The sequence below is a fragment of the Bombus impatiens genome, unplaced genomic scaffold (genome assembly GCF_000188095.3).
Source record: "Bombus impatiens unplaced genomic scaffold, BIMP_2.2 scf_0136, whole genome shotgun sequence".
NCBI classification, from domain to species: Eukaryota; Metazoa; Arthropoda; class Insecta; order Hymenoptera; family Apidae; genus Bombus; species Bombus impatiens.
The window spans coordinates 1,254,330-1,266,848 of record NT_176555.1 but is presented as its reverse complement, the minus strand read 5'-3'; the positions used below and the strand labels follow the sequence as shown (position 1 = coordinate 1,266,848).

General features: G+C 45.1%; 1 protein-coding gene across 2 annotated transcripts in view; it reads left to right on the top strand.

Annotated features, from left to right (window-relative positions):
- LOC100743699 (iroquois-class homeodomain protein IRX-6) overlaps window positions 1–12,519 on the top strand; it is a 34,860-nt gene that overhangs the window by 19,210 nt on the left and 3,131 nt on the right. For both annotated transcript variants that reach the window (XM_024365491.2, XM_024365492.2), the window contains 2 exons: window positions 1–75; window positions 2,547–2,659. The exon at window positions 1–75 is cut by the window's left edge. In XM_024365491.2, the coding sequence (XP_024221259.1) occupies window positions 1–75; window positions 2,547–2,659 (188 nt within the window). The remainder of the gene's footprint in view (window positions 76–2,546; window positions 2,660–12,519) is intronic.

Sequence of the window (12,519 nt, the reverse complement as noted above, 5' to 3'; positions counted from 1 at the left end):
GCCGCCGCCTCCGAAGGCATGGCAGCCTATTTTCCGCCCCTGGGGGCCGAACAGGCACCTTTCTACACGCCTACGGTGAGTAGATTTAGATCTTTTTCTTCTTTTTTCATTAAAGATTATTATTTGTATTAGGTTAGGCAAAGATTGAAATTATTTTTTTATAGAATTAAAAATTTATGGAGAATGACAGAATTCTATCATTTTTTGTTTTTTTTTTTTGTTTTAACGAAGGATCTACTAAAACAAAGGAAATCGAGATGATTTTTACCAGTACTATTTGTGACAATGGATATCAATGGGTGAATAACAGAGCTGAGAATTGAAAAAAATCGGCAATCGGGTAAAATTATTCTCTGTACTCCATCCATTCACTGGCGCGTACTTTCCCGATTTCACCCTGCATTGTTTAATTATGCTATCACGGCTCGAGCGACTGTTCTCGCGCAATAAACGTCAACGCAATGCGCGGCCCGCGCTCGATGTTCATACGACCAGCTTTTCATCCCTTTCAACCACCAGCCTTAAAGGTTCGTTTCATTGCATCCACGGCAGTTCGAAGATCTTCTTGTCTTCATTACTATCAATGTAATCAGTCCCAATCGCCAACATTTTCCTGATCTTTTACTATATATTTTCTCTCATCCTTTGTTTCTTTTCTTTTTCTTACCAGAATATAAATTTCTACCAGTGTCTAACCTTCGTTAAAATATTGTTCGTACGAATCTACCGCTTATCTTACATCACCGCTAGTTTCATCGGAGAGATAACGAACTCGTGGATTGACCAACTCGCGACGATACTATACGCGTTGGATTGTAAACGTATATCGAATCTCGTGCAAGTTTTTCTTCACCAATGGTAGGAGAGAGAGAGAAAGAAAGATGCTTTCATTTGGCATGCACGTTCGCGAAGCGTTCAACGATAATCGAGATGTTATCGCAGCGAAAGATCCCGGACAGTGTGATGTTAATATAGGCGAGCATGGGAGGAGAGAAGAAGCATAGCGACTTTGGATCGGCAATCGCGTGTATTCGTCCGACCGAGAGAGGTTATCGGACCACACACAAAGCGCATACACGGAGAAAATAGCTGCGAAGCGTAAATTTATGAATCCGTCCTGTCGTAACAGTGGAACACTGTCGTGTTCGAGCCGTCGCCGTGGCCGGCCTGTTATCGTCGCTCTTTATGATCGAGCTTAAGGGGTAAGCGCATAAGAGTGTGGCCTCTCGTCGTAACCGAGCAGCAGATTGCACACACAGGTTGCGCGGAACCACGTACTCGAGGTACCTTCGTGGCTAATGTTCTCGAGACTCTTCTACTTGCACCTATCGAGCACCGTTTTTAATGAGATCGTTCGTTTCGATCGTGATTTTCTAGTTGCTTCGTGACTGATTTCAAACTTACACAACAGATGGTCGATTTTTATACGTATTTATATTTTCGTCAATACAACCGTAGAAAAGGAAATTGGAAAGTTTCGAACAAGCAAATATTACAACAACCGTGAAACATTTGTAAGATTTACGATAGAAGATATCGGTAAAACGTTAGTAAGATGGGCTAAAATGAAAATAAAAGAAAAATATTGTCACGAGCGAAAATTAGCGTTGTCAATGTACGACAAAACGTTTGTGTTTTAGAATATTCATGTGCGTCGGAAATCTAGATCTCCTTTGCTTTTAAGTTCAGTTTAAGCACATGAAATTCCATGGATCGAGCAACGTTTTCAAAGAGTCTCAAATAAACGCGACATTGGGCGCGTGAATTTCCTAGGTCAAGGAACTCGAACCGCCCGTTATTTTCGAGTGCTAATTACGCCAATCCAACGATGGCTACGCAGTTCGAACACGATGTATAATTAATGTCGTTAATGCAAGACTAATGCATATGAAAAAGTCGGGGAGAAGAACAACGAATCGTTTGGAATCAGAAGGGGGAACGAAGGGCGAGAAGAATTCTATGGTTCTATTATTCTACCGGTTGATAGAGGTTTAAATGCGGCTGGTATACGAAGTCAAACCATCGGGGTTATGGGTTACAGAAACAAACAATAACGGCACACATCGATTCTAATTACTGTTATCGCTGCTTTGCCAGCTATTTTTCTCATTATCGTCGATGAATTGAAGATCGATCGTGAAGGCGCCGATTAACCGCCACGTCCTTAAAAAAAAGTGGATACTTCCGCTGGTTAAACTGGTTAGATGCTTTTTTTTGTACCAGGATCCAGTAGTATAAGCATAATTGAGAATTAAAAGGAACGTTTTAACGTTGACAGAATTCCATTTTGGGACACGTTCTGTGATACACGTGATTTTTTAGTCGACTTCCACGAGTGGAAGATACACGATATCGTCCAGTGGCATTTCTACATCGAAAGATAGTACCACTATGTTCCGTTCGTTTTGCAATTGGGCATGCGTTCCAGATTGGAACGAATCACGACTCGAATCACGCATCGAAGAATTGGTCTTTTTTAGTTGCGTTAATTACTCATGCGAGGCGTTGCCACACGTTATTAACAAGTATAATTGCTTTGCTTGCAGGCTGCTAGCCTCGATCTGAAGGAAAATCTTGGAGCAGGAGCCGCGGCAGCGTGGCCTTATCCATCAGTGTACCATCCTTACGATGCCGCCTTCGCCACCTACCCCTACAACGGGTGAGTTTTCGAAATATTTCTCCTACATCGATTTTTCGGATTTCCCTCCGAAGGGTAATAAAGACGAGAATAAAAGAAATCTACGCTTTCTCCTCGAGAAGGTAATATTCTTCCCAAATTCTAAATGGCGCATATCGCTTTGGACAATTAGGGGATAACGTTTATGGACAATTCGGAAAGAAATACCGCGTATTTAAAGCAACGAACTCTCCACGGAGAACGTACGAGTGGAGGCTTTCCAAAGTACCACCATATATTTCACGCGGTGATAAAGACAGTCGCGTACTAAATCTCCCTCGATTCGCTGGAAACTCGGCATAACCGTCGACGAACATTTTCGAAGCCGGAACGGGTAACTGTATAATTATTTTCAGTTGCACGCTCTTGAAAAAAGTCGCGCGAAACGATAACACGGTGTCGGTACAGAAATACGACTCGGCCGAGCAGATAGCAGTACGTTCGTACGATATGACCACTAAGAATAATATACCTTTCTCCAAATGCTTCAACGCAAATCGAACGTGCGTGCTCTCGTGTTAATTAACCGCCGAAGAAACCGAGCGACGTCACCCGCGCGGAAAGTTTTCCTGCCACTTGAAAATTATCTCAATTGTCTTTCGAGCGAGCAAGTCGAATCTCCAATACGCTCCTGTTCTCTCACACGAAATCTCGACGATATAGGAGAAGAAAGAGAGAAGAAGTCTTGCTTTACTCCGACGTGCGTTCACGCGAGTCAGCTTTGGTCGGGATGTCGACGCGTTCTCGCGCGCGCGTTCCCGATAACGCGCCAGAGAACCACATAAACATTCCAATAAATTAGCGCTCCGTTGACCCGGGACTGTCGCCTTGGGCGTTTTTATTCTCGCGCTTGGCGCTGGAATCGGTCAACGCGTGTCACGATGCGATCGGTGAAAGGTCTTGCCCGCCTGATAAATCGGAATCGTATTATCTGCGCAGGGCAAGATTATAAATATTCGGAGTGCTTGCCTTTGGAGACGCATGGCACACAGAGGTGGACCAAGCGAACTCCGTCGATGATTAATCGGTCTATCTACGTTTCCGGCCTTCTTCTCGACGTCACTGGATTTTTCAATTTTTCCTTCCCCTTTCTCTGTCCTTTTCTCGTCTCTGTCTTCAGCTGATATCGCGCTATCGTTATCGTCGCGTCCCCGCCATGGAATTTATGTACATAGAGATGCCAAACTGTGACACTCGAACCGATTTGTAAGCTCGCTTTTACGACTTGCTAATGAGATCGATGATTGTAAACAATGAGAATATGGGGAAGCGATATTGTAGCCAGTAATGGGCGAGTAGTTTATTAGTTCTTTACAAGATCGTTGCGAAGAATTATTCCGTATAAAGTAACACATAATTTACCGAAGAGTTATGTACGAACACAAAGAAATACTGGAACAGTGGTTCTCAGAAGAGGATATAGAAACGAGGATATAAACTGACGATATCTCTGCGTGCGAATTTTATAATATATACGTATTACATTTGACGTATTATGTCGCGATAATGTTGCAAATGATAAAACATCCGGCGCGTATCAGTTATTTCGATCTGGTCCGGAGAAACGCGACCCGCGGTCACGTATCCGACGACCCGGTGACGAGTCAACGACGTCGTTCTACGCGCCGGTCTCACCTCGTGGAATCTATACTGCCGCGTGACGCACTTCCGGCGGAGACTGCTTCGTATGCAAGGAAGCGATCGGGTACTACAGCTTGCTTAGCATCCATTCGGTCTAGTCGGTTCGCGCACCGGGTCTTCCTTTACGGAGACCTACCGCGCCGGTCCACACCGGAACCGCAACTCCTCGCCGCGATAACAATTACCGGAAGATCCGGGGATGCACCTGCCGGCTTCGAGATCCGTTGTCAGTGATCGACGTCGAACAATCTAGTCTTTTTTACCTTTGATCGTACACGGACTGACGAAAGTATTCGAACATTTGCAGATACCTTTTACGAATGTATTATGTGTGTGTTGCAAGAAACATTTCGAAATTTCATTAGCTATTAGTAAATGACATTTAACAGTCACGATTATACGGACGAAGTGAAGAAACAAGCCTGAAAATATACGATACAGAAATTACGTAATACGTATGTATTTAATACGTGCATATATTTTGCGAAGATCGCAGAAGTATTTAATCGCAAATTTTTGTACAATAATATAATCACGATAGTTGTGTCTGGTTCTCATTACGGTGCTAATTCATTTATTCGGGGTATGTTAATTGATTTTATCGATCGAAAAAAGAAGGGAGAATCGATCGATTCGATCGGAGATACGATGAGCTAATTATATCGACACAACTTGTTGGAAATACAAATGTTTAAATTTCCCGCGGAATTGATTGATACGTCGTGTTGCACGATTTGTCTCAATTTCTCGCGACCGTAATTCCATTTGTCAAGATAAGCGGTTATGAACTGATACACAGACCACTGTTTCTTCGTTCGGTTCTTCGGCGGACACTTGCTCGAGGAATACGTTGATTAATGCAAACGATGTATCGATAGGTGAAGATATCGAGCAGCGATTTGATTACCTCGACACACGGTACTCGCTTGCCCGAGCAATCGAATTCAAATTTAACACGATATTATTGAAATCAATTTTCTTTCGGTGGACGGAACGCTTGCACCGTCGTTGAAACATGGAATAATTCAACGCATTAACGACGCTATATCGTTAACAAACAAGGCTAATTTCTACCTACACTTCGCAATTAATTTCTACTCGAGTTAAACATGTTAATTGCCACGTTTTTCTACTTGGACGCATTGTCGTAGACACCAGAAGTTCGTATCTCGTTGCCAACGGATTATCCATCGGCCAAAAATATCGGTATACATATATTCGATAGTCGTTATTTTCCTTGCATTTTTCCTACACACACGTACGCCAGTCTATTCGTCGCTGTGGATTCGATACGTTATCGAAGTCTTTTTTCTCGAAACGTTGTAATAAAAGCCACGGCACGAGATTTATTTTTGCATGTTATGCTTCGATACAAAGTTTTCAACGTCGTTAGAGCGTACCAGTCAACGTTCAACGAGGATCGACCTGACCACACGACATTTATCAATGCTTTTTCCCACGCACGCACGTTTCTATGTCGCGAAGAAACTCAAGCTCGATGACGCTAATAACAGCTGAGTAACAATTGTCGCATCGATAATGCTCGTTCGATGTTCGACCGCTACTTACGTAACGCAGAACTTTTATCAATACACCGTGTACCGGTATTAAGTCTGCTTCTTTTTGCGCTGTTTAATAAGATAGCGACGTGTTCACAGGTTCTTTTCGTGTAAACAATTATTTACTCAACTATGCTATGTATCGGAGGCGAAACTTGAGGATTGAACATCAATCCTGTATATGACCCTTCAATTGAGACGATCGTAAAAAGCAAAGATCAGTTTGGTTTCTGAGAGATCTAGATTTTACTCTACTTCGACTTTTATCGGTCTCTACGAAGTTTCTCATCGGCGAATCCTTTTTCGGCTATTCTAGTAACTCGTCGCAATTTTGCAACGTTTTCTAACGTATTCGATAAGAGAAGAAAGAAAAGAAGGATAAGGATATAGCAGCGAAGAGAAAGGATCGAGAAGCAGTCACGTAAAAATCGACGAGGTGGCGAGGATCGCAGAGCACATTATGCCAGGGCGCGCGCTTCGTCGACCGTTTAACATAAGCATACAAAAAGCCAATAATAAAGAGTTGGCATGCACGGCCGCGAGGTCTTGGGATCGTGTGGGTTAACGGTCTCGTCTTTCCGGCGGATTGGCCCTGCTTCCGGGGACATATAGGGTAAACAATAAGAAACAAGCGGCCAGTGGGTAGCGCAGTCACTGGTTGTACGAACACAGGCCGCGCTTACATAGGCTGCTCCTATGTCCGGCTTCGGCTTCCTCCCGTTTCGCGTCGCGTCCCTCGATCGACGACACGTATTATTAAGTGTGTCCGTACAACGACCGATGTGTCGGCACGCGCTTCGGGCCTCGAGCGCGTTTAAGGACGTCGCGACGATCCGCGAATCTTAATCGCCGCTCGCCCGGTCGTCGTCGCCTTTTCCTCGGCGAACAGGTGCGCGAACCCATTTCTTTCACGGATAGTTGGGGGAATCTATGTTTGGTGCGAGCATCTAGTTCAAGATTTTGTATAGGAAACAAATGAAGGAAGCTGAGAGTGCGAAAAGTCGCGAAGTTTATTTTCTGTTTTCTAAAAGTTCTTCTTAGTGGAAGTTTCATGGCATTGGAAGTTAGAGATTTATTAGAAATTTTCTATGGTTGTTTCCTTTCCTTTAATTTGATTTACATAATTTTTCTAATCCACCGTTTTCATGGATTTCGTAGATAAGTATACAAATATGATAATTACTCGTAAGTTAGGAATACATATCAAGATGAAAGTATTTCTCGGAATTAGAGAAACTTTACGTAGGAACTAAATATTTAATGTATCAATCTGCATATCTATTGTAACTTAAAAGGAAATGAGACACATATATATTCATTCGTTATCTAGAAACATTATACTATTGATACATATCAAATCTAACCCTAAATCCTCATATATCAATTTCGGTCAGTAGAGGAATGTGATTGTTTGACGAATTACCGAGGGATCCTATATTTGTTCATGACAGAAATTGGCTCTTAGGCGAATTCATTTCCTTCGATATCCTGTTTCCCACGAATTTGATAAGATTAAAGGGAGTTTTTATACCGAAAGGTCCCTTCGTTGCACGATTGTGAAACGTTTTCCGTCGTTTCATACCTTTACGGACCGAGAGTTTTGTATCGAGAGGATATTGTCCGTGCATTATTTACTAAACCTAGAACGATACGAACGTCGATCCTATCTAAGACCATTTAGCGTTGCCAACAAGCGGTGTACGTTTCGACGATAAGATCGCTTATTTGATTTACGCCGCGAGTATATTGCCAACCCTTTCTGAAAGCCCCGCCAAATATTTGCCGTCTTCGCTCTCGCAATAGAATTACATCGAATCATGCCGCGCATCTGATTCATCCCAACGGTTAGTCGTCTAACAAGGTTGTTCATCGATCGTTCTCCTATCTACGTAGAACGCGCAACAGTGCCTACTCGCGTGTCTACATATTGAAATTTGTATAATCTTGTTTTCTAAAATGTCTACCTAGCTTAGCTCCAGATCCAAATTGATACTAGTCTATCATTTATTCTACGTATATCGGGAATTTACGGTCGATTGTGATCGAATTTCCATGACTCGAATCTCTTCTATTATTCCAACACCTGTAACATTGCACGTATTTTTCAAATACCCAATTTCTCATCTCAAACCTGCTACTCCAAAGCCAAGACCCTCCCGATCGATCTTCCAGCACCAATCGTACAAAAGGACAAATTCATTCTCGTCTATAGCGTTCCCGGAGGACTCGTTCGGTCGTCAAACCGTCCTCGGATCCGACAGAAACCGGGAATATCCCAAAGTTAATGAGTGCGGGCCCCACGCGCGGCGTTTCAGGACGTGTCACGTCCCCCGATGATGTACGGCCGTTTAATGACCCGGTTTTAGTCCTAGAGGGTGGTTTTTGCCTCGCAAGGGTTGCGCCGGTGAAAAGTCACCGACACGCGTTTTTCGTTAGCGGGGACATGCCACCGCGTCCCTCCTTCTCTTCTTGAAACTTCGACGTGCAGATGACAGCGCGTCGTCGTCTCGCAGCCGCGCCTCCGCGCTTTTCTCATTAGCCTTAATGGACGCAGATTAGGCCTGTCGAGCGGTCGACTTGGATTTAATGACCGGGCCGCACCCCTTCTACCGATATTCTCCTCGCGAGAACGAGCATCCAGGTGAACGTTGCTTTACGAATGACGCGTGTCGAAAGGTCATCCGTGCATGCTTCATGCTATGAGGAAAGAGTCGTTTTAAAGATTTATAGGTCGATCGATTAATCAATTCTTTGAGTACCTGCCAACACGGCTCCCCGTACAATTCTAAAACGCTTGGAAATTGTGCAAACGTATAGGTTGTTTCGAGTATCAAAGGTATATATATGTATATGTATGTAAGGAACACAGTTGAGTGAGTTGTAAAATGTTAAGCGTGGAAATTTTTCGAGGTTCGTAGACGCGTGCAATGAATTAATGTTTTACAGAAGAGCGTGTCCTTTTACCTAAAGGGTAGCTGGTTACATTTCAGACACAAATTACATACTCGACTCAGCGTGTTCTTTATCGAGCGTTAAAGACTCGTGCAGCGGTGTAACGGTAGAACGAGACATACGAGCGTGTAGCCGCTGGAACTCGCAGCTCCGAGTCGTTTGGCTTTTGTAAATTTTCGCGAGTTAGCCATAACAGAGCGCCGCGCTGCCGAGTAATCTCGGTCGACGATAATTCAGCGGCGAGTGACTTTAATCGTGGCTCCTACGGGGCGGTGTGTGCTTCGTGATGGATTTAAACGATCGTATGACAAAGTAGCGAACCGTGTATCATTTTATATAAACTCGGTTGCACGTACAATGGAGACGGAGAAAGGGAGTGAGAGTGAGATTGTATAATCTTCGTCGTGAGAGTTAGTCGTGTCCGCGTGTGGGTGCACTTACCTCTTCTGCCAGGTTTCTCAACGCACGTTCACACGTGCGTGCACACGCGCGCACCGCCGGGTTTACGATCGATCTGTCACGTTGCGAGCAACTGGTAATAAAGTTGGATGTGGAACAACCGACTGTCACCACGTTCGCAAAACTTCAACGCGACGTGTTGCAAGTCTGCGAAGCGCTTCTGAGAACTTAACGCGACGACATCGGTACACGGTAGGTGCGTTCGTTGTGTAAACCGCCAGGAGAGAATCATCGTCGTCGTCTTCTACCTTTTATCCGTCTTTGGTTCGATCGTGCATCGATCGAAGCAGTCTTATCGTCGGTTCACGATGGAAATTTAAAGCAATTCTATTCCTATTCTTTTAAAAGTTCCCCAACTCTAACGAGAACCTTCAGCGAACCGGTTATGTCCATATTTTTACATTCCCACGTTTAATCTTTTTTTTTTTTTTTTTTTTTTCTTTCGAGCTTCGAAGAAATATGACAAAATTTTTTTGGCAATGTTAGGCGATCAGGTTTTAAGTGGAATATTTGAAAGGTTTTGCTTGATACGTAGAGAAGACTCACAGCTTACCTGTGGACAATCGATTACTGTAAAAAATATTTACTATAAAAGATATCAAAAAAGAAAGAAGTGAAAGCGTCCAAAGCTGTTTAATCTTTTTTTTTTTTTTTTTTTTTGTTCTTTCGAGCTTCGAAGAAATATGACAAAATTTTTTTGGCAATGTTAGGCGATCAGGTTTTAAGTGGAATATTTGAAAGGTTTTGCTTGATACGTAGAGAAGACTCACAGCTTACCTGTGGACAATCGATTACTGTAAAAAATATTTACTATAAAAGATATCAAAAAAGAAAGAAGTGAAAGCGTCCAAAGCTGTCCACTCGAACACACACCGTACATGTATCTAATTGTCGCGATATTCTAGCCGACCATGAATCGGAGGTAGAGACGGATGAAAAGGGGCCGCAGAAGGTTGGCGTGGCTTCGCGGTTGATTAAACCGAAGCTCGACCATGAGGCAGGTACCTCCTTCTAGGTGAGTGAACGCGTGCGAAGGGACGCGGTATGCGTGCATACACGTATCTACCAAGGGAAGATGGCGCCGTCACCGAAATGGCTGCATTTTCGCGTTGATAAAGACCGCGGAGCCCGCGGAACCATACCTGTGAAAGGTGTGTGTCGAGGGTATAGATTCTAAGAGTGGGAAAAGGGGGATAGTGGTGGTAGCGTGAGAACGACAGAGAGGGAAAAAAAGAAGTCGGATATCACCCCTAGTTACGAGCGGTAACGAGGGGCGGAGTCGGTCGAGCCCGCACACCTGCCTCGTTTCGAGCTGGCCATGGTCACTCACCCCCGTTCTTATCCCTCTTAAAAGCTACGCCATGACAAACGCGTTTACGTTAACCGCCGTGCGGCCGAGGGTCGCGAAAAATGGCTGTTTCGGCGGGCTTTAATGGTTGATTCGCTCGAACCGTTTCTTTAAGGGGTGGTGTTGTATCTTCGTGTCCGGAGAATTGGAAGGGTGAAGACCAATTCCGTTATCGTAGAGTTATTGCTACTTCGGATTCAATTACTTTCCTTTTCAATCACTCAGTCTTTATCTCGATATACCTATCTATAATTAACAGACAGAAAGGATATTCAAACGTGTCAGTTATTTAATAGAAGAAAGTGACAGTACTAAAAAGCATAAATGGAGTATTTATAGGCAGCTGAGCGGTAGGGAAAGAATCGGATAAAGTTATTGGGACCTCTGGAGGCAGATTGCCTGTAGCTTGACGCGTTAACCCCCGGGCGGGTGCGAGGAACGTGAACAAAGGCGCGACGTTGAAACGGGAAGCAAAGGACGGGCCGATTAGCAATCGCCATGGAAACAAGCAGTTGATGCGATCAACCCCTGGCGCGCGAGAAGAGGAAAGAGGCCGATCTGGCTCGCACGTACGATCATAGCTGTGCCTATATACGCGTATATAATACGATTTGTATATAGATATACACGACACGTCTCTATATGCGGGAACGGGAGAACGGCTTGGCGCGCATGCAGCGGCCGTATTTAAAGCGGTCGACGAAATGCCCTTTGGTGTATGCGTTCGCGATGGTTGTATGGCGATACCGGAGGCCGAGCGAGAGACAGATTGGAAGAGAAGCGTTACAGAGAAGCGAGGCGTCGCGTCGCGTCGCGTTGCGTCGTGTGGAAAGAGATGGAAAAAGTTGGAGCGCTCTGGCGCACAAGAGGAAAAGGAAACAGAGAAACGAAATGTGGAAGAGAGAGACGAATGGACGCGGAAGAGGCGGAGAGATAGAAGCTCGACAACCGCGGGGGGTTGGCAGTAGCTGGCAGGGAGACGGAATCGGTAGAAAGCAGCAGCAGTTCCCGCTCTCGGGGGCGGCTGGCTGTTATCATGAGAAACAAGCTTCCACTCTGATTTTTTAATCCGATCCGCACCCCCTGCCACCGGCTGAATTTTAAAATAACTGCAGAACGCCATTTGCTCCTCGCAAACAGACCGGAGTTAAGCCATCCTCGCCTCTCTTTCTCTCGCCACTTTTCTATCTTCCTGCTCCTCTCTGTATCACCGGTACGCCGCGCCGTGCTATGGCCCACCTCTCTCGCCGCCTCCTTCTCTCCTCCTCCGTCTCTTCCTGCTTCTCCCGTTTGCCGTCTCCACTCTTTCGCTCTCTTTGCGCGCGTGTACGAGCCTTCGACCCTCGACGCTTTTGCCGGATGGATAGGATAGAACAGAACGTAGGATATGATAGCCTAGAGAACAAAGAGGATAGAGCGTATCCTGGGAGAAACGCGCGTGTATGAGTGCGCGCGCTCGCGAACCACCACGTTACATCTACACTCTCGCGGAGGCGGCTGTGATGTCAAATTGAAATGTTTAGCGCCTCGTTTCAGCTGCTGCGAATCCCGCGTACAGACTTCGGTACAGCGGTGGAAGAGAGAGACAGATGGGGCCGCGAAGTGAAAACACAATCGGCACGGAAAGATAGGGGCGAAAGGAAGACAGAAGAGACGGCAGATAGCGCGTGTAGCCCTGCCCCGGGGAGGGGCAGATAAGTGACAGTTTTATTAATTTCCCATCTCATCCCGTCGCGACCATCTCCCCAACCCGCTCGATCCGTCGACACGTCAGTCGCGCGTCCACACACGCCTGCCTTCCTTCTTCCCCCGTATTTTCTTCCCAGCTCGCTGGAACGAAAGAGGGTGAAAATAAAGCTCAATAATGGCGGTTGCCCGTCACG